Genomic DNA, 22,711 nt, shown 5'->3' with positions numbered 1-22,711 from the left:
GGACTGGGATGCAAAACCTAAGGGAAAAAACTCTTATCTAAGGCTCAGAAAGGGAGACGCTGAGAGCCACCAGCCTGCAGGCAGGTGCTCAGAGTCCTGCATTTGTTTGAGAGCTGTTCCCTTACACCCCCAAGGGGACAGGGGTTTTTTTTGTTTTTGCGGGGGGGTGGGTTTTTACCAGACAGAGCTGGGGCTGGAAGAGCCTGTGCCTCAACCAAAGACTTTGAGTTATCCCAGCTATCAAGCCTAGCGTCATAACAGGGACAGCTCAGTCACTCCTGCTCACCAAAACGGGGGCTTAGACCAGCCTTAGAAGACTCCAGGCCTAAGGTGGGAAGCCGCTTGGAATCATACCTTGCAATGGACTTATTCCCTCCATCCTGGAGCCTGTCCCTCACCTCAGTTCCATGAAACAAAGATAAGCCTAGCCCAGGCTTTTGGGGGAAAAAACAAAAACAAAAAGAATTTTATTTGAAATAAAATGTACAATCCAAAGAGGTCAGGGCATGGGGCAGTAGGGAGGATAGGGGACACCAGAGAGCCCATTTGGGGGCAGGAATCTGCCTCTGACTCCACCTTAACACCTTTGCCAAGGAGGAAGAGTGTAAGCCAGAGATTTCAGAAGGGAGGGAAATATGTGCTGTGCCAGCACTCCTTCTGGAGCAGGTTGCCCTTCAGGTACAGAACACCACCTCCACAAAGTAGTTTCAGAACCACTGGCAGAGCCCATGCAAATCCTACAGCCCTCCTCCCCTGCCATCACCCACACGGACACGCTGAGGCTTAACTAGGGAAGCATACACTCTAAGTTGGAGGTGAAGTCAGGGCTAGAACACCTGAGCAAAGTTAGCACAGGATGGTGGCCCTAGGCCTGGGTATGCACAGGACATGAGTAGACACATGAGTCAAGCAAATGACCCGGTGGTGAGAGATGGCTGTGGTTTTCAGGTAGCAGCCACTGTTCAGTGGTCCCTGACCTCAGCAAGAGGTGGCTATGTAAAGGCCAAGAACCGATTCGGTGGTTATGAACCTCGACTTTTTTTAGCACCAGATGGTGGAGCTCTCCTGTCAGCTCAGCCTCTTGGGGCCTCTCAGATAAGGGTGATGCTGCTTGAAGGTTCCTGTGCCTTCAGACGGGGTGAGGGAAAGGAGAAGCCAGCAGGGCTGCCTGAAGCCCTGTCCTGTGCCCTTCCTCCTTTCTTCTCCCCCTTCCCCCAATTAGCATGGCCCACAGAGGACACAGGGCAGGGAAGGCCAGAGTGTAGTGTCTTGTTTCTAGTTTCTGGGCAGTAGACCGCCTCCTTCCTAGCAGAAGAGAAAGGGTTTAGAATCGCTTTTCCTCAGGCTGGGAGGTAATGAGCAGCTCCTTGTTCCCGAAGTCCCACCAGGCCGTCATGTGGAACGCCATGTTGGTTAGGACGACAGTGTATTCCAGGATGGCAAAAATGGTGTACACTGTCGTGAGAACACAAGAACAGGGCATGGTGAGCCTTCTGCCCCCAACCCCCCCGGGGCCTCTTGGTAAATCACCACCACATTTCTGCAGTGGGTGCAAGCCCCCCAAGACTACTGCCATAATGCACACTACAGAAAACATGACAACTATCCCAACAGACACTGTGACCACCAGTGGATCCCAGCCTGGCCTCACCTCCAGCCTCACAATACATGTTGTGCCGAAAGTAGACAGCCAACGCCGTGAAGAAGGAGATGAAGTTGATGATGAAAAGCCGCTGTTTCCAGTTGTAGGACTTGCGGTCCTAGAGGATGGGCTATCTCATCACTCTGTGGCCCTTTGGATATGTGGTAGGCAGCCTCCCCTCCTGGCCCCAGTTCCTAAGAGCTGTGTCTTACCTCCCTGGGTTATGGAAGGGGGCACGGGCAAGGGCAGCAGCAATGATGTGCATGTTCCTATTCCTGCGTTTGCGAGGATAATGAGGCCCTTCCCACTTCAGCCAGTTGGAATATGAAAGTTACTTGGAGTCACCCACCAACCTGATCCCTCCACGTACTACAGGGGGAAGAAAGGGGTGTGTGTGTGTGTGTGTGTGGACACTGGAGGTACCACAGACTGCTGACACTGCTCCTAACCCACAGCACCCTGGGTGCTATCCCTCATTCTGCCCCAACTTGGAGCCCCCCAGCTCTACTATCTTCCAGTCTCCCATATCACCCAAACATAGTCCTAGATTTGGCCCACTCGACCACCCTCCACCTGTCCCCAAGTCCCAGCCCCGGCCCGGATTCCCATGGGAACTCCAGCTCCCACCTCACCGTGACCTGCATCCTGAGGACAGGTGTCCTGGATGTTCCTCTGGGCCGCCTGGAGCCCCACTAGGGGTAGACCGTACCTCCTGACTTACTGTGTGCTTCTTGGTCAGCCGCCAGAGAATGCAGGTGAGGAGCATGTGACCGAGGGATGAGGCGATGAACACAATGAAAGCATTTTCATGGATGGCTGGGGGGAGAGAGGGGGATTGGGAGCACGCCCTGCAGGGAGCATCCAAGCATCCTAAGGTCCGAGGGAGGGCGGGGGTGGGTGGCCCTCCCCAACCCTTCCCTGCTCCACCTTCCCTCATCTGGGCACCCACTGAAGTCCTCGGAAGAGGAGACGTAGGTGAGCACAAGCAGCGCCAGGTTCTCCACCACGTTGAGGCCGAAGTTGAGGCGACAGAGCGGGCGGTAGCCAGGACACGGGGACGCGCAGCTGAGGTAGTGGTTCCAGTAGGCAAAGGCCACCAGGAAGCGAGGCGCCGAGTGCAGGCCGATGCAGAAGCGCCACACGTAGCGCTGGGGCACCTCCCCACCGATGGCCGAGCTCACCGAGGGCAGATAATTGGGCACCTAGAGAGTTGTGAGCTGTCTGGGGACAGGCCTCTGCTGGCCCCAACCACCTAGAGAGCCTTTTCCCTCCGTCAGAATCACCCTGGCTCTCCTGAGGCCCCACTCCAGCCCCTCCCCTTCCAGGAGATCCTCCATGCACCCCCAGAGCGCTCCTGGGAGAAGTCCCTGCCAGGTCCCACCCCCCACCACCACCACCAGGGTGCTTGTTCTCATTCCCTGGGCAGGCTGGGGTGTGTGCAGGGACTTGATGGGACTCTACATGGCTATGGAAGCTGGAGACAAATTCAGATGCTCTCTGAGCCCATAGCACAGAGCTTTGCCTTCGATAAGGCCCTGTGGGAAGTTCAATGAGCCCAAGACCCTCGATTGGATAGATAGTCATGAGGACAGGCCACCTGAGCCTCCTTGGGACAGTGCTGGATGCACTGGGCAGCCGAGCTGTTCTTCTGACTCCTCCCAGCTTCACTTATTCTTTCGGGTAGATGTGCCAAGGTGGTAGAGGGTACTGTGAGATCCTGGGGGGAGCTGAGTCAGTAGGGTCCCCCCACCCTGAACATGCTTAAGAAAGTGGGTGCTCTTAATCTGGGATAGTCTAAGAAAAGGACCCCTTTCTTGCGCATCTCCCCCATTCATCTTTCTCAAAGCTGGAATTCCTCATTCCTTAAGGAACTAGGGCACTATTCTTTAAAGTTGAGGAAGGAGGAGGAGGTCACACACACAGCTGTGAGGATAGGTGTGTTGTCTGCATGAGAGAGTGAGAGGATGAGGGATGAGTGAACAACAGTATAGATGCTAACAGGAGAGCCAGGGCTAGGAGGAGGACCTCTCAGACTCCAGGGCCTAGAGTAATGCTTCTACCTTGAATGTGCATGTAACTCATTGGGGATCATGGAGAATGTAGCCAATCTGGACTATGGGAATCTACATTTCTAAAGGATTCCAGGACTGAAAGCTACTAGCCTGTTGCACACACTTTCTGTGGCTTTTTTTTAGACTCCCAGCAAAAGCCAGAGCAGGGCCAGGCTTCAGAGATGCAGTTCTAGAAGATCCTTTCCTTTCTCTTAATGGGGATGCGGTCTCCATCAAGGCTGGGAAGGAAGGTGGAGGCAGCTCATAGAGCAGGGGTCGGCCTGGGGGCTCATCAGCCAGGGGCTTCGAAGGCTTCCCAGAAAAGGAGACAGATTGCCCTCAGCACTATCAGAGGAAGCTAAGTGCAGAGCTCTTGGAGAGAGGGTGCTGCTCTCAAGGCGATGGCTTGAGATACCATAGCTTGAGACCAGGCTCAGACATTCTGAGTTGTCAGTAAAGAGGCAGCATGGAGGCTCTGGAGCCACACAAACCCGGGTCTGTATCCCATCTCTGCCTTTTTTTTTTTTTTTTAATTTTTTAAATTTCATTTATTTATTTGACAGAGAGAGAAAGAGATCACAAGTAGGCAGAGAGGCAGGCAGAGAGAGGGGGAAGCAGACTCCCTGCTGAGCAAAGAGCCCGATGCGGAACTTGATCCCAGGACCCTGAGAGCATGATCCCAGCTGAAGGCAGAGGCTTAACCCACTGAGCCACCCAGGTGCCCCCCCATCTCTGTCTTTATTAGTTGAGTGACCTTGAGCAGGTCACTTCACCTTTCAGAGCTTCGATTTCCTCACCGACAAAAATAGGGATACTACCACCTACCTTGCAGGATGATTGCAGATACTGAATATAATGTATACAGAGCATCTGCGGCACAAATGGCTATGGTGATGGCTTTCATATGACCTACTTCCCTGAAAAGCCTACAAAAAGCTGGTCAGCTATGTGGTTCTTGAAGATGGGAAGACTGCATATGAGAGAGAGGTGAGAATCATACCTTTGCCAGAGATTTCTGAGACCTCCAAGCCTCCTTACTGTTCTGCCCCTCTGAGTTAGGTCCCCTAAGTAAGGTTAGTAAGAGTGCTGCCTCCACTTCCTAGAATATTCATTCTGAAAACTCCTGCCCCAACCCTAGCTACTTTAAGGGGAGCGGAACCAGCATGAGCTTTGTGTGTGTGTGTGTGTGCTTGTGTGGTGTGTGTGTGTGTGTGTGTGTGTGTGTGAGCATGAGCTTCTAAAGCTTGGCTGGGAGAGCCCAGAGTCCTGACCAATGCTGGAAAACAGGTAAAGAGATGGCAAAGAGCTTGGGGGACGCCTCTGGAGGAAGGGAGATTTCATAAACTCCTCTCAGAGTATGGGTGGAGGTAGGCTGCTAAGAGCAGGCATCTTCTTATCTCTCTCTCTCTCCCCCACCTCTCTCATGCACACATGCACAGACACACTGATACACACACGCACACACACATGTATAATCAGGTATAGATATTCAGATATGTCTCCCCATTCAAAGCACACGAGTTCCCCGCTCACCAACTGTGCCAGCAACATCAGGAGCTATCAGAGACCAGCTACCCAGTTCACCTTAAGTTTCGCCATGAGCTCAGAGCTAAGGGTGCTGAGATGGGAACATAACCACTTTTCCCCAAGAACACAAACCCTCCATTGGCATGGAAGACCTGGCTCAGTGGATCTATGGTAGGGCAGTAGATCAGAGATTCACATGGTATAAAGGGTGAGGGTCCAAAAAATTCCCTACCAAAGCACATCAGATTTCACCATTAGAGATTAATTCCTTTGATAAAAATCCCCCAAAGTTATGGATGACTTTTCTGTCTACTGCCCCATCCCTTGCCAACTGGACACAACCTCTCATCCCTACAATTCAACCTGCTACCCTTCTCTGGACTCGATCCTCACCTCTCTAGCCTCATAATCCTTATTTTAGCTCTGGTCTCCCCAGTAGTGTGAATTACTACACTAACCTCTTCACTTCTCTCCCTATACTTGCTCCCTGCCCTTACAAATCTTCTCTATTCAGGATCCAGAATGGTCTTCTAAAGCATAAGTCTGATCATGTCCCTTCCCTGCTTAAAATCGTTCCAAAGCTCACCACTGCCCTCTGGATAAAATCAGAAGTTGTCAGCCTGGCATTCACAAAATCCTTCTTTACCCCCATAGCTGCAATGCCCCCTGCTTCAGGAAGGAAGTCTTCCCCAACATCTAGGCTACACTAAGTGCTTGCTCTGGGCCCCGTGATCCCTGTGCTCCCCTTTATCACAGTGCCTCCCATTTCACTGTGCCTGACCGTCTGTGTCTAGGACTGTCTCTTGTAGGATGAGGGGCTAAGGGCAAGTGAATGTTCGGTTCCATGCCCCTGACCCAGAACTCTACTCCTGGGCCCTCAGAAAGGCCAGGTGGACTGCTCATAGAGGCAGGAAGTCCATCTAGGTTTCTAGCTAGCAGAGCCCTGAGTGGACACAAGTTGTGGGGCCCAAGGTTGCCAGAGGCAGAAACCAAACTAGAAGATTCCAGGGCAAGGCTTGGGGGTCCTCTTGGCCAGGCCCCAATCTCAGCTAAACCCAACTACGATGTCTCCTGGCTCCTGGCTGCATCTGACTCCCCAGTCTTGGCTTCCTTCCCAGTCTGGACTTTCTTCAGCCTCCTCCTCCCTCTCATGACCTCTTTTACCTATTCCCCTCCTTTCCCCTCCCTTCTCCCCTCCACTTCGTGGCACTCTCTATAATCTTCTCCTCTCAGAGGACTGTGACTCCACTCTCACTGAGTGTCTCCCCACAAATCCCCCCAACTCTGACTTGCCCCCCACTATCCTTTCATCCCTTCCCCTCTCTCTGACTCTCCACCTCCTCTCCTATTCTCTGATTCCACTCTCATGGCCATCTCCCAACCTGGCCCTGACCTGGCCCTGACCCAGGTGCGGGGGAGCATGGCACTCACCCCACAGTCAGTGGCCACCGTGTACTCAAAGTGGAACACCAGAGACCAGATGATGCAGAAGAAGAAGCCGAACATGGGGAAAGTGACGATCCACCAGATCACGGCCGTGAAGCGGAGCCGGAACACAGTCCCATCTGGGTCCAAGGGCTGTGAGGCCGCAGAGAACATCCTGTATGGAGTGGTGCCCAAGCAGGGTGAGGGACACGACTTGGGTGGACACATGGGCCTCAGGAAATGAGGCCTTTTCTGGACCTGGCTCCTCTGGGTAGAGGGAAGAGCCAGAGTAGAAAGAATGCAAGGGGAAAAGGAAAGCAGTGCAGAAGATCAGGAGGGCAGAGAGAGATGGGGAGGGAGCCACTCGGTCGGGCAGGGTCAGCTCTTAGGAATCCCTTTGGCACATACCCACTCAGAAGGGTCAGAGGTAAAAAGGTTGTTATTTCTGTTCCACAGAAGGAGAGAACTATGCCAGGATCAAACATTAGAACTAAGGTTTCAGCCCCTGACAGCCTAAAGCTCTCAAGTCAAGGCTTTCTTCAGGCCAAATAACCTAAATGAAGGACCCTTGGCTCAACCTCAGCCCTCCCACTGACCCCGTCTGACCACATTCCTGCTCTTCACCCAAGTTCAACCAGGAACAGTGGGAGTGCCCAGAACATTTCACTGGGGTCACAGTCTGCCCACCAGCCCACCCCCAGGCTCAGAATGAGCCAAGCCTCAGGCCAGCAGTACTGTATCTCAAGATACCAGGGTCCCTGCAGAGGCCCAGACCTCCATCTCCTTCCTCTCTGCAAAGACCATGTCACCCAGTCCAAAGGTTATGGGAATCTAAGGGCCATAGGAATCTTCTCCACTCACCCTGAGCCTGTCTGCTGGGCCGGACCTAGACCTAGCAAGGACAGACCCAGCCCAAAGGAACTGACCTTCCTCCACTCTCTTTTCCCTCTAGGCAGAAAACTCCCTCCTCCCACCTCCCCCTGCCACAACCACCACGACTTGCAAGCTGGGTTCCCTTCCGGGGGGGACAGACAGAAATGGCTTTGTATTAAAAGCCCTTGGACCAAACTTCCCTTGGGACACATACCTCTCTCTGTTAAGGGAACACCAGTCCACTAGTCCAGCTCAGCATCAGGGAAATGGGGGAGGGGGCTCGCACTGGCAACACTCACAGTGGGTGCTGATGGATGGATCCTAGGCTTGAGTTGAGGGCTCTAGCCAGACTGAGACTATTCTAAGCCTGGAGGGTCCCACCCCTAGTTCCCCAGGGCCTGCCCTCCCACCCACGGAGCCTAGATCTCCACGCCTGCCCAAGCACACAGCCCTCCCAGGACCAACAAAACCATATCATAAACCCTGGAACACTCTGCAAAGATAAGAGTGATAGTGGCTAACGTCAGCCTACAGAAGCTTTCTTGCCAGGGATGGGCGTAGGGACCTTTCTGAGCATTGTGTCCTGGGAAACAGGCAGGTTTCTGGGAAGGGAAAGGGAGAAAGCAGAATAGGATTTCACCCCTTTTTGTTGGGAGCCAGAGTAGGTCTGTTGGGCCTCATTGGAGAGCCAGTTAGTCATAGGACAACAGATTCAGGATCCAAATGAGATCTAGATGGGCCTGAATATGCCGTATCAGTGTCCAGCCTCCTCTGCAGAAGCAGCTAACATCAGCCCAAGACGCCCTAACAGGGGTCTAACAGCCAGTAATAGGAATGCAATGGTCCTGCTTTTGCCTCTACTGCCCAGGCCATAGGAAGTCCTAGGCCCACAGCAGGGCCTTGGATGGAGAGAGGAGTGACCAACTGGGCCAAGGCTAGGGGTGCATGTCCTGTGAGGTTTGCCCGAAAGAAGTGGAGCTATGCTACACAATAAGAGTAAACTCAGGGACCCACCCCACCCTGCAATTACTGCTATCCCATCTCTGTAGGACTGGCTTGACACCAGGAGGAGAAAGGAGCTCTCAGTTTCCCAAAGCAGAGCCAGGACAAAAGCAGAGATTCATCAGAAAGAGAAAGTGCACTTGCTCCAAGAAACAGCTTGCTAATTGTTAGTTACTAGGCCTCCTTGGAATAGGCTGTCTGGAGAGGAAGGAAGCACCGCATCACTGGAGATATGCAAGCAGAGGCATAGCCATCTAATTGTAGATGCGTTAGACTAAAGTTACTTCTTTTATTCCTAGGGTTGGCCATTCAGGGAATACTCTAGGTGAGAAATTCAGAGCAGACATCCACCTAGACTGCCCCTAGGTGGCTATAACACAGTCGTCCCAGGGAGTGGGGACAAAATCTCCCCTGGGTCACTAAGCTCACTCAGTCCTGACCCAGAAGGACTAGGTACCTGTGCCACTATGCCTATGCCTTAGCTCCCTAACTAGTTAGTATGCCAAGAATGGGGTCTAGATATGTCAGGTATGCTGGGTTATTGATCCCATTAGCCCTCAGGAGACAGCAATGTGGGGCAGAGCAAACAGCCTACTCCATTTAACTCCATACACTATACAAATATTATAATTTTCTGTATAGGCTATGACTACAGGCCTTCTTTTTCCCAGGGTACTGGGCTGGTATGTGGGGGGGGGGGGGGGGGGGGGGGGGGAGGGGTTGTCCTGTTTATTTATTCAACAAATTCTTTCCGATTCAGATGTAGTGCCCACCTTGAAGGAGCTCCCAGTCTGGTCTGGTGGGGAACAGAGACACAAACATGATGTGATAGAACTGCAGGAAAGATAAAACAGGGAACTCCCAGAGAAAAGAGTGATTCAGTTTGCCCCCAAGGAGGCTAGGAAAGGCTTTTCAAAGGAGGTGACACTTGAAAAGGGTTTTGCAGGATACAAGGATGTTGACCAGGGTGAGAGAAATATTTGAAGCATTATCTAAGGTAAAAACTAGCTCAGGAAAGGCCATTGGTTGGACCCTTTCTGATCTCCCCCCATCCAGATCACCTGGACACCCTCTCTTCTTCCAGTTCTGTTCTGATAGCTCCCAGCCTTGGGTCTCATCAGAATGGCTGCCCAGAGCTCAAGGCTAACGTCTCTTCAATGACGAATCAAGGAGAGGGAAAACTTTCAAGTCATAGGAACTAAGCCCCACTCCATACTGCCAGCCATACCCCAGTCCCGGTCCTAGTCGTAGCCCTATTTCTGGAGCAGATACTCTTTATAGAGAGGCAGGATTCTGAGATGAGTGGGGGCCTACAGAGCTCTCTTGATGCTACCGCAAGGGTCCATGTCCAGGCCCTGCCTCTTTCCTACCTACAGCCCCTAAGCTCTTCCTCTCCTGCCCTGCCTTCTAACCTGACAATTTCCTTTTCCTCCTCTTACTTCTGCTCCTCACCCTTCACCATTTCCCAAACCACCTTCCTATTCTTCCTCTATCTAGAGCTGTATCCTGGCCCTGAGGAGAGGATGGGAATTGTCAACTCGATTTTAGACATGGGGAGGCTCAGTCTCTGTGTCTCAGGTAATACAGAGTCAGTAGATGAACTAGGAGTGTAACAGAGGTCAACACAGGCTCACCCTCTTTACTCTGAGATACTACAGAGAAAACTCGTGTCTTTCCTTCTGGCCCAGCATGCCACATCCCAGTCTAGAAGGTGCATGGGTGCCTACAGGAACATAGCCCATATACATATATGGAACACACCACATACACACACACACACACACACACACACACACACACATCATCAGGCCCCCATCCAGACACGCACAGATACGGTCTCTCCCACACATAGTTGTGTCCCTCACAGTCACACACACGCATACATAATCACATTCCCCCACAGACAGGCACAGCCTACAATGACACACTAAGAGGCTCCAGTTCCTTCTAGATCAGGCCTGTTCTCTCTTCATCCCTCACAAAACCCTGGGGCTCCTGAATCTACCCTGCTATCAAGTAAGGATTGGGTTCTCGGTCCTGGGACTACCCAGCTTCAGGGACTGCAAGCCCTAGTGACTTCCATGGAAAGTGGCAGAAGGCTCATTCCTGAGACCTGGATTTGCAGGCATCCTAACCTCCAGCAGCCCAATTTGTTTGATGGACCCCACTGGAGGCCTTGCTAATCCTTTAACAATAGAATCATGATCCAAAAAAGATCCAATTGGGTCTGAAGATATCGTTCCCCGACCCCCCTGGGCAAGCCCTACCCCACAGTGTGTGGCCGTAGTCTCCTTGAAGTGGAAGAGCAGGGACCAGAGGATGCAGAAGAGGAAGGCGACAAGTGGACAGCAGACCGTGACCAGGGCCACCAGGGTGAAGCGGAGCCGGACCAGGGTCCCATCCCGGTCCAGCGGCAGTGGGACCTGGTACATCTTGTCAGACCTGGGGATGAAGTAATGTGCTGTCAAGACCCAAGGCAGCAAGGCCGGGACTCAGTGGCAAAGCCAGCCCTCGTGTTCAGTCCTCAGCTTAGCTGTGCTATGGGGTGAAGGGTCTGAGAAGAAAGCCATCCAGCCCCTAAGCTTGGACAGCTCCTGTCCGGAAGAAGACTGACTTAGAATCCCAAGAGAATATTCATCCTCAATTTCAGAGGAAAGACAACAAACCCACTCTGTGCTAAAACAAGGCTTGAACGGATAGGGAGAACCTCTTCTCCCTTATAGCTGGCTTTACAGCAGGAGCTGGTTTAACTGGTCTCTCTTGTTTCAGGAACCAACCCTAAAACCTCCCAGTGGACAGAGGGGCCCATCTCCTCCCCCAGGCCTTTGAGCCTCCAGGCTTCAGGGCCTCCCATCAGCTCTCTCTGCTTCACCCACTGGCCCAGGACCTTCTGTACCTTCAATCCCTTCCCAGGTTCTGTGTGCCTGCACCACAGAGCACAGCAGCAAGGCCTCCATGGAAGCCAGTAGGGCCCTGACCCTGTGCTTGTCCCCGCCTGCTGTCTCACGTGCTCTGGGGGTGAAAAGCTTTGCAGAATCAGGCCTAGTGCTGGCCTGGGCTTGCTGTTTGCTGGAAAGAGCTGCCTTGTCAGCTTCTGGAGGCTTCCCAGTACCCATAGGGCCTATCCATCCCCCTCCAGATATGAAGTAAAGGCTACTGAGGACTGTGACTCCCCCCCGAGATGAAGATTGGAAGGTCAGGAACTATAATAATCAAGTACACACCAACAATCCCAACCTCCGTCAGTGCATAGAAGGAGAAATTGAGTCCAAGAGAGGAGCATGAACCTGCTCAAGGTCACAGAACTTGAAGGAAGAGCCCACAGTGGGGAGATGTGGGGCCCACAGGATCACAAACTACAACCCTAGCCTTCTTTGACCCCTTCCTCTCTGGCCAGAGGTCTGGGCAGAAAGGTCAGGTTAGGTCAGATTAGGAGGGGAGAGAGAAGGGGTGCCTGCCCATGAGAGAAAGAAAGGTAAATCAAATCCTGTATAGACGAGTCCATGAGCCCTGGCCCCACTGCAAAAGACAGAGAAACCAAGACGCAGAGAGAGGAAGGTTCTTCTTCAGAGCCCGATGCTGAACCTGATGGAGAGCCATCCTTGGAACTTAGGCTGCTTGTGGCCAAACTAGGGCTGGCTCCAGATTCATAAAGAACCTGCCCTTCTGGACTCAAAGGTCTTGCCAGATCAAGCCCCAACTCTTCCTGGCCCCACCCTCAGGAAGCACCTCTTGGCATTCCAGAAGCGGGTGAATACGCCTCTGTGTTCTCCTCCATCTTCCCTCACTTGCCTCTCTGCCAGGCCAGATTAGGCAGCCTGCCCCAGTTGCCCAAGTTCCTTTCTCTGTTCAGGGGCTAGGGATCTCCCAGGGGAGGTGGAAGTGGCTCTGGTGACCGCCCAAATCAAACACGTTTCTTGGGTCATCCCCAAATGAACTGTAAGTCCCCAGAGGTAAGGGGAACAACTTCCACACCCAGCCCAAATCTTGATTCTGTGCTTGGAGCAGCATTAGCTCCCTCCCTCAACCCAGCAGCTCTGGATCCCTCAGGAACCACTGGGATGCCCAAACTGAAGACCAGATCCTCAGGGAATGAATATGCACTGCCCAAGGCAGTGGGTGGAGAAAGAGGCTGGAGGAATGGTCTGTTCCACAGCTTAGAGGTATGCTGGCTCCCCTTTTAGCTGTGTGACCTTTGACAAGTCATCTAACCACTCTGGGACTTTCCCCCAGCTGTGGGACATGAAAATCAGGAGGTTTAGATTACTAATAAGGCCATTAAAACATGGCCATTTTACTCCTCCAGGTCTCAGGACAGGGAGCTCACTACCTGAAGGGCAGCTGTTCAGTCCCAGTCAGCTCTTAACTGCTTCAAAGGGACTACTTAGCTGGACACTGCTTTCTTAGAAGTACCCCTATCTTATCTCCAAAGGTCCAAGAGATCTCAGCCTCCAGCGGGAATCCATACTTATCTGGCACCTTCTGAGCATGAATAGCAGTTGATAGACTTGGCACACATTGTTTCTTGTAATCCTCACTATAACTCTATGAGGTAGGCCCTATTGCCTGTGTATTTCCATTTACAGAAGAGGAAACTGAGGCTCAGGGAAGTTTAAAACACTTGTGCAAGGTCACAGGCTAATAAGTGACAGAGGTGGGATTTGAAATTACTTCATGGGCTTCCAGGCCCCCCCACACACACCTCCATCCCCTGCACCTAAAGAGAAATGCCAACCAACAGTCCTTGTGAAGTGAAGGGAGAGCTCAACCAATGCACACCCAGCCACCATGACCGAGAATAGAGGGGGAGAGGGGTTGGTTTAGAAGTCGGGACAGCAGCAGATCCTGGGCAAGCACCAGCACCGTCAGAGCGTGGGGCTGGGCCTTGAGGAGGCCGGACCGCGTGGTGGAGCTCCCCCAAGTGGGGTTGCCAGGCAGTCCAGCACACCCATCCCCATACTCACCCAGGATGTGGCGGCGAGGAGGCCGCATCAGCGCAGGCCGGGCGCTGGGGGAACCCGAGCGGAGCCCAGGCCCGGCCTGGGGCAAGCGGCGGGGGGCGGGCGGGAGCGGGAGCGGGAACGGCGGGGGCGGGGCCAGCGCGCTTGGGGATTAAACTGCGCCCAGATCCTCCGTTGGCCCCTCCCCACTTCTGCGGACCTAGACCTTTGGCTGTCCCCCTCGATCCCGCGTTCCCTGGTGCCATGCTCTCCAGCTCTCGGCGGCTCCACTAATTCCCGCTGCGTGGGGACAGCCGGAAGAGCCCTGGACCCCTGGTTTTGACACGTTGGATAAGCCACCTTGTCACCTTACCTCTCAGCTGTGTTCCATCACCTGTTGAAAGAACATAAAATTAACTCAACAGGGCCCCGAATTCTCCAATTTCCTAACCTCAGTGCCTCCTGCCCACGCTCCCATTCTAGCCGAATTGTCCAGCCTCGCCCTTCTGAAACATTACAACAGCTTTGCCCCAACCTCAACGCCCCCTCCCTAACTTTGCTCCCCAGAGCCGATTCGAGCAAAGGGAAGAGCACCTTATGGGTAGAGAGAGATCAGTGAGAACCACCCGAAAAGCTCTGGGCCAGAACTGTTCCCACCTTTGATCAGGAGAGGGCGCCCTGTCCTGTCCTACAGAACACAGCAAGGCTCTCCTCCGCTCCGCCCCCGTCACTCCCCGTCAAGAGAGGGTGGAATCCCAGAAACCAGCCCCCAGGGGTCCCTCTCCACTCTGACTGACCCATAAAGGAACCTGAGGAGGCCTCGGGGTTGTCAGAGCACCTCCAGGTGGTAAAGGACCTCCCGAGCTAGACATGGTCACCATCACATTTTCCTATTTAAATCCCCACAGTAATAATTAGCACCTCTTGAGCACTTTATGTCTTCCAAGGACTTTTTTTTTTTTTTACTTTTTATGCATTATCCCATTTAATCCTCATAAAAACCGCATGAGGTAAATACTATTACTATTTCCGTTTTACCAGTGTAAAACAGAAAAGATATGTTACCTATTCATACAGTTACAAATATCAGAACCAGGATCAGGGTCTGATCCCTGAGGGCATTCTCTTAATCCCCATACGGTTGCCCCTGGAACGATGGTGAGTTTGAACAGCACAGGTCCACTTACACGTGAATTTTTTATATGTATATTGAGGGAGCACAGTAGTGTAAATGCATTTTCTCTTCCTTATGACTTTCTTTAAAAACTATATTTTTTTACAGTAGGCTACACACTCAACATGGGGCTCAAACTTAAAACCCCAAGATGGAGGGCGCCTGGGTGGCTACGCCGGTTTAGCCTCTGCCTTTGGCTCAGGTCATGATCTCAGGGTCCTGGGATCAAGGCCTGCATCCAGCTCTCTGCTCAGCGGGGAGCCTGCTTTCTCCTCTCTCTCTCTTTGCCTGCCTCTCTGCATACTTGTGATCTCTCTCTCTGTTTCAAATAAATAAAGTCTTTAAAAAAAAAAAAAAAACCCAAGATGGAGAGTCACATGCTCTGCCAACTGAGCCAGCTAGGCACCCCCTCTTCCTTATGATTTTCTGAGTTAGATGTTCTCTCTGCCTCTAGCTTACTTTATTGTCATAATATGAAACACAGAACATACAAAATATGTGTTAATTGAGTGTGTTATCAGTAAGGCTTTGGTCAACAGTAGCTATCTGTAGTTAGGTTCTGGAGGAGTCAAAAGTTATAGATGGATTTTTGACTGTGCCAGGGTTCAGCACTCCTCACCCCTGTGTTGTTCAAGAGTCAACTGTATAGTGACGCCTGGGTGGCTCAGTCATTTGGGCATCTGCCTTAGGCTCAGGTCGTGGTCCTGGGGTCCTGGGATTGAGCTTCGTATTGTGCTCCCTACTCAGCGGGGAGTCTGCTTCTCCCTCTCACTCTCACTCTCTGTTCTCCCTCTTTCTCTCTCTCAAATAAATGAATCAAATTTAAAAGGGGGGGTGTCAACTGTATAATGTTAACCCCACAAGGTAGCTATAATAATCACCACTTTGCAGGTGGGCATACAGAGGCTCAGATTTGATGAATTTACCAGAGCTCTTTTTCATGTGTTAACTCTTGTTCATGTATCCAGCCTAGGCCCTCCATGTGGCTGGCCCTAGCCAGGCAATGGTGGGAACCTAGAGATCTCTCACTCCTGTGGCTCCAAGTCTGGAGGGGTGATGCCCTTTTTTTTTTTTTTTTTTTTTTTAGATTTATTTATTTGTTGGGGAGCAGGAGGGTGGGGAGCACAAGCATGTGGAGCAGCTGGCAGAGAGAGAAGCAGGCTCCTTGCCGAGCAAGAAGCCCAATGTGGGACTCTATCCCAGGACCCTGGGATCATGACCTGAGTAGAAGGCAGACGCTTAATCACCTGAGCCACCCAGGCATCCCTGGGTGCCTTATTCTAAAAACTTCTTTTGTTGACCTTGAACTCTCCTCCACCCTGTCCTTTAAGGTCTCAGGACAAATGAACAATTCATAAAACTTTACTAAAAGAACGATTTCCTTTTAGTTTCATTAACTAGATGTAGGTTTCCTACCTTAGGGCTTTGTGTCATCCCTTTTTGTTTAGCTCCAACCCAAAGATACCTGCTCCTGGCCTTTATTCCCTGTCTTGACACCTTGTCTGTTACTTTGGCTCTAAATACCATTTCCTGAGGCTGCGTCCTGTCTCTCTGCCTCTAGACTACCCCCAACGTCTGAAATTTGAGGTGCATTAATCTTGCCTTTAATTCTTTGATGATTGGGGCAATTCACCATACAGTCCTGAATCTCAGTTTCTTCATCTGTAAGATGGTTTTAGGAATATCCACAGCACAGCATTGCTGTGAGAATTAAATGAAGTAAAATAGCAGTGTGCCAGGCATGTGGAAAATACTCACTACATCATGGCTATTAGGACCCCATGTGGAAGCTACAGCTTGAACCAGTCCTGATTGAGCCTTTTCTGAAGTGTGACCACAGCTGTCACTGACCCTCTCTAAATCTGTTTCGTCCACTGCCAGTTCGAAAGCCTATCAGCTTACCTTGATTTATGTGAGGAAAAACAGAAGAGAAGAATGAGTTCTAACTAGGTGCCAGGAACTTTCTGTACCCTTTCTAATTTGATACTCTTAATAATCTGGTGAGGTAAATGTGATGGAATCTTTGTACAGATAAAAAAGTTGAACAAGCATCTAAGCCTCCAGTCTTGCCTTCATTCAGCGGGTACTCAGTGTTTGCCAAATGGGCATTTGCTCATCATCCAAGTAGCTATTGCTGCTGTTGAAGCCTTCCAATGTCTCCTGCCCTCCTGGTTGTTTTGCCTCGTGCCTGGACATACCCCAGAGAGGCCTGTGCCTGAAATAGCACCACCCCTTTCCAGCTTTGGCCATCATCACTGCTCCACTCCCCCATCCACACACACATACCAGATACCCCAAAGCTGACCAGTCGTTTATTTACAGGGATGTCCCAGCCCCCAGTAGCATGGGGGACAGTGGAGAGGTGGGAAGCAGAAAAGAAGTGAGTGCGGGATGCACTTGTCAAGGAAAGCTTCCTGTGAGTCTCCTTCCCTGGCCTCCTTGCCCTTTTAGCTCTTCATCATCCTCCACTTACAGCCACATTGGCTCTTCTTAAAAAAAAAAAAAAAAAAAAAAAACAGATCTGATCACATGCCTCCCTTGCTGCAAACTATTTAGTAACTCCCTATGGCTTATTATACCTATAAAGGTATTAACTAGCATCACACTTAGGAATGCACGTGGTAACTTCTAGGGAGATGACTAAAATTATATAAGAAGATAATTTAATTTCTAAACTGGTACAGGAGGAAAAACAAAATAATTCAAAAGAATAGTAAGAAAGTGGGGATTTAAATGCAAAATAAGCAATTGAAAAGGTGGTCAAGGAACGCCTGCGTGGCTCAGTTGGTTAAGCAGCTGCCTTCGGCTCGGGTCATGATCCCAGCGTCCTGGGATCAAGTCCCACATTGGGCTCCTTGCTCATCGGGGAGCCTGCTTCTCCCTCTGCCTCTGCCTGCCATTCTGTCTGCCTGTGCTTGCTCTCTCTCCCTCTCTCTCTGACAAATGAATAAATAAAATCTTAAAAAAAAAAAAGAAAAAAAAAGAAAAGGTGGTCAACATCATTAGTCATTAGGGAAATGTTTATGAAAACCACAATGAGATGTCACTTCATAGCCCCTAGGATGGCTATAATAATAATAAAGGAAAATAGCAAGTGTTGGCAAGGACATGGAGAAACTGGAACCCTCATCTCCTATTGCAGTAATATACAATAGTGCAGCCACTTTGGGAAACAGCCTGGTAGTTCCTCAAAAAGTTAAACACAGGGTTACTATAGGACCCCATAAATCCATTCCTAGGTATAAACACAAGAGAACTGAAAACGTATGTCCACAAAAAACCTGTATACGAGTACCCATAGCAGCATTATTCATAGTAGCCACATGGTAGAAACTCAAATGTCATTCAACTTTTGAGTGTATAAATGAAATATGGCTTATCCATAAAATGGAATGTTATTCTACCATAAAATGGAATGAAGTGCTACAACATGGATGAAACTTCAAAACATTATGTTAAGTGAAAGAAGTCAGACACAAAGTCCACATATTGTATGATTCCATTTGTAGGAAATGTCCAGATGGGCACATTCGTTGAAACAGAAAGTATATTAGTAGTTGCCAAGGGCTGGGGGAAGGGGGAGATGTGGAATGACTGCTAATGGTCTAAGATTTCTTTTTTGGGGTTATGAAAATATTCTAGAATTAGATAGTGGTGATAATTCCCCAACTTTGTGAATGTAGTGGATCCTTGAACAATACAGGTATTGGAGGCTAACCCCTCACAGTCCAAAATCCAAGTATAACTTTTGATTCCCCAAATAGTAGACTACTAAGAGTCTACTGTTGAGCAGAAGCTTTACCGGTAACATTAAATGCTTGATTAAACGTACTTTGTATATATATATATATATTATATAATTATATACATATATATACTGTAATATATATTATATACTGTATATATATATTATACTGTATTCTTCCAATAAGATAAGCTGGAGAAAATAATACATTATTAAGAAAATCGTAAAGGAGAGACAATACATTTACAGTACTATATTATACTTATTGAAAAATATTCTCTTATAAGTGGACCTACTCAGGGGTGCCTGGGAGGCTCAATCTGTTGAGCGTCTGACTCTTGGTTTCAGCTCAGGTCATGATCTCAGGGTCCTGAGTTGGAGCCCTGTGCCAGGCTCCCTGATCAGCAGGGAGTCTGCTTGAGATTCTCTCCTTCTGCCCCTCCCACCGTTCCTGCTCTTTCTCTCTCTCTAAAATAAATAAATAAATCTTTTTTTTTTTTAAAGATTTTATGTGTTTATTTGACAGACAAATCACAAGTAGGCAGAGAGGCAGGCAGAGGCGGGGGGGCCGGGTGGTGAAGCAGGCTCCCCGCCGAGCAGAAAGCCTGATGTGGGGCTCGATCTCAGGACCCTGGGATCATGACCCTGAGCCGAAGGCAGAGGCTTTAACCCACTGAGCCACCCAGGTGCCGCAAATAAATAAATCTTTAAGATAAAACAAATAAGTGGACCTGCCAGGTTCAAATCCATGTTTTTTCGAGAGTTCACCTGTACTAAAACCCTTTGCATTGTATACTTTAAATGGATAAATATTATGTTATGTGAGTTATATCTCAATTTTATTAAAAAAAATTTTTTTAAAGATTTTATTTCTGTATTATTGTCAGAGAGAGCGAAGGAGAGAGAGCGAGCACAGGCCGACAGAATGGCAGGCAGAGGCAGAGGGAGAGAAGCAGGTTCCCCGACGAGCAAGGCGCCGAATGCGGGACTCGATCCCAGGACGCTGGGATCACGACCTGAAGCCGCAGGCAGCTTGCCCAACCAACTGAGCCACCCAGGCGTCCCCAATTTTCTTTAAAAAAATTTTTAAGGATTTTATTTTATTTATTTGACACAGAGAGAGAGAGAGAGCACAAGCAGAGGGAGGGGCATAGGGAGAAGGCAGGCCCCCCACTGAGCAAGGAGCCTATGTAGGGTTCAATCCCAGGACTGTGGGATCATGACCTGAGCCAAAGGCAGACACTTAACCAACTAAGCCACCCAGGTGCCTCTATAACTCAATTTTTAAAAAATCTGGCAGAACTGGGCCTCAAAAAAAAAAAAAAGTAAAGTTATTATTATAAAAGAATCAAAATGAAAAAAAGAGTAAAAGAAGGAAACAGAACAGGAAGGACAAATAAAAAAATGTTAGATAAATTCCTGAATGTACTAGTAAATTCTTTAAATGCTGTAGTTCAAAGTCAAAAGTATCCACACAAGATTTATGAAAATCTAATTATATGCTATTTGTAAACATCATCCTTCCCTATCAAGTTGTAGGAAAAGAGGAAGGAAATCAACAATTACTGGGTTCTTACTGTGTGTCAAACATGTGCCCGGTCCTTTGCAAATTCCCTTATTTGACGTTTACAACCACCTTACAACATGGGGAGTTTTGTGCCCATTTTATAGACAAGGAAGCTGGGTCACAGAATACTTAAATAATTTGTGCAAGGTCTAAAAAGTAGTGAGACTGGCACTTGAGCTTAGCTGTTTGATTCCGATTCTGCCACTTGTTCCAATGCACCACATAAGAAATCTAGACCATCACTCTGAAAGGAAGTCTCTTGCCCTTCCCTGATTCTGTGGTCCTTAAGGGTACTGTTTCCTCCCTGAGCACCAGTGCTTCAAGCTGCATAGGGTCAGTTCCCAGAGTATGTATGTGAGAGACTGGGGGTTCCTAAGACAGAGTTAGACTTTCCTTTGCTTTGTCTCTCCTGGCCAGAGCAGAGTGTTGACATGTGGACCTCTCTGGGCTCCTGATGCCCAGGAGAGGGCTTGGCTCAGCAAGCTTTTGTGAGCATGCACAAAACACCTTTTCTTTAGAGTAGAAGAAGGAAGATGATAATAATCAAAGGGGTGTTGTGAGAATTGGACAGACTAAGAGTATGTGGTCCACAAATTCCTTCCTAGAGAGGCACCTGGGAATGACGAGCTTGTGGGCCATGTGCCTACCAGAGGATCTAACAAGAGGTCCTCCTAAGTAGAAATCACCAGAGTTATAGGAAATTTCTCCTTGTGGCACCCCTCATCCAATGTCTCCCCCTCCCGTCTTCCCACAAATATGCACTATTTAAGGATCCCAGCTCCTATATACACACTAGTACTTTGGACTGAATATATTTACTTATTCACTCAAAACATACTTTTGAGCCCCATTTGTGTCAGAATCCACATCTTAGAATATTTAGAATGGAAATTCTTGATATTTATTTATTTATTTTTGAGACAGTGTGCATGTGCATGTGAGCAGGGGGCAGGAGGGCAGAGAGAGTGAGAAAATGTGAAGCAGGTTGTATGCCTCAGTATGGACCTGACTCAGGACTTCTCTCACAACGCTGAGATCACAACCTGAGCTGTAATCAAGAGCCAAACGCTTAAATGACTGAGCTACCCAGGCGCCCCAGGAATTCCTTGATATTTTTAAAGAACAGGAAAAATTATCATTTATTGAGGGCTCCCTGTATACTGGGTACCATACTAAATGCTTTATCTCATTTAATTCTCCCAACAACCCTAAAATTACAGTTGCTACCCTCATTTTACAAGCAAGGAAACTAAAGTTCAGGTGTTAAGATATTTGCCCGAGTTCACACAGCTAATAAATGGTTAGGCTCAGATTTAAACCCAGGGTTCATGGACTCAAAAGTCCCACACTTTACTATTATTCTATTTAAGACAATAATTCATTCATTCATGGGTCACACATTTAATGTGGACCTAATGTGTGCAGGGCCCTAGGGATACCAGAATAAATAAGTAGTGGAGAGGCTTAATCATAGTTGGGTCTCAGGACTGGAGGGTTGGAAATCAGAGCTTCATGAGGGCAGTGAGGAAGCTCCAGTAAATTATCCAGGAAGAGTTAATGACTTTTTAATGTAGAACACAGGCAAGGGAGGGTGGAGGAGAGGAAGGGATGTTTGGATGTAGAAGCAGGGGGCAAGTGCCTGAAGTCAGTTGTTTAAACTAGCCTTAGCATTTGACCATCCATATATACTTTTTTTTCCTTTGAGCATCTACAATGTACCAGATTTCTCCTATCCATTATCTTATTTCATCTTTACAACCACTCCACTTTTTGACAAATGAGTTATTTCTAATCCCTTGCTACCACCCAACACTCAATTTAAGTTCATCTACTTCTGGGCAGAGCCCATTTTCATTTTGTATTAATCTTCCAAGCAGAAGGTGGTGGTGGAGAGGTAGCCTGAATACATTTTGCTTTCTGAGGACAGTTCCTGCTATTCTGTGTGGGACCCTCAGTCACTAAGTCTATTTTCTAGAACATGCTCAACTTTCTCCCCTGTAATATCAAGTGGGGGAGGGGGAAGAAACTCAAGTGAGTAAAATGCAGGTCTGACCTCTAAGAGCCTAGGCACAGAGGAATGAAAAGTAAACAGTAGGATACAAAGTGACAAGGCTGTAAACAGAAGCCTGCCGAAGCATTAGCCCAACTCTCTGAGATCCGAGAATGTATCCCAGAGAAGGTGGGCATATTTGAACCAGACCTTTAAGAATAAATAGGAGATCCTAAAGTGCAGGTGGTTAAGAAGTTCCAAGAATCCTCATTTGTAACATATCCTACGCTGAGCCGTTTCCTTAGGGCATGCTTAGAGCGTCTATTCTAGGGATTCAGAGAGGGAAAGGTTGTGATGGGGTGGCATGGGTTGGGAAACCAGGAGGCCAGGTTTTGGGGCCTCAGAGCAGCTGCAGGAAAGCTACTCGAAGACACAGACCTCCCAGGGGGGGCCCTCCGGCTCCGCACGTGGTCTGACCAGGAAGTGCGGGCAGTACTATGGGGAAGCCTTCCCATCACCGCCCGCGGACTGGGGCAAGGAAAGGGTAGAATAGTTACCATGCCATCCAGGAGCCTCCCTTCTGATTGGCCGGAGTTTCAGCAGCCCGACTGTCTCGGCTCCAAGACAGGGGGCGGAGCCTCGGCATAGCATCACCACCTTTCTCCCACACCCCGCCCAGTGCACCCCAACGCAGCCACTCACAAGCCCACTTCGAGGGGGCCCTGTATGACATCACGACTCTCCCCCAGCCAATCGCGGCAGAGAGGGGCGGGAC

The 22,711-nt window shown here is 49.5% G+C and overlaps 1 protein-coding gene across 13 annotated transcripts; it reads right to left on the bottom strand.

Annotated features, from left to right (window-relative positions):
- Positions 1 to 435: 435 nt before the first annotated feature.
- Positions 436 to 22,613, bottom strand: PGAP2 (post-GPI attachment to proteins 2). 13 transcript variants are annotated; one of them, XM_047692520.1, is made up of 9 exons: positions 22,494 to 22,576; positions 16,951 to 17,123; positions 13,834 to 13,854; positions 10,788 to 10,962; positions 6,652 to 6,820; positions 2,592 to 2,844; positions 2,352 to 2,458; positions 1,652 to 1,760; positions 436 to 1,455 (listed from the first exon to the last, which is right to left on the bottom strand). In XM_047692520.1, exons 4-9 carry the CDS (start codon positions 10,919 to 10,921, stop codon positions 1,325 to 1,327), a joined length of 903 nt encoding a protein of 300 aa, XP_047548476.1. In that variant the 5' UTR covers positions 10,922 to 10,962; positions 13,834 to 13,854; positions 16,951 to 17,123; positions 22,494 to 22,576; the 3' UTR covers positions 436 to 1,324. The 13 variants fall into 13 exon arrangements, with proteins under 13 accessions (XP_047548476.1, XP_047548477.1, XP_047548470.1 ...); XM_047692521.1 differs by having other exon boundaries at positions 16,955 to 17,123; XM_047692514.1 differs by lacking the exon at positions 16,951 to 17,123 and having other exon boundaries at positions 22,494 to 22,613.
- Between the last annotated feature and the right edge of the window lie 98 nt (positions 22,614 to 22,711).

This window comes from Lutra lutra, chromosome 10, assembly GCF_902655055.1.
Source record: "Lutra lutra chromosome 10, mLutLut1.2, whole genome shotgun sequence".
Lineage (NCBI taxonomy): Eukaryota > Metazoa > Chordata > Mammalia > Carnivora > Mustelidae > Lutra > Lutra lutra.
Note: the sequence above shows the minus strand (reverse complement) of the source record. Positions and strands in the feature narration are given on the sequence as shown.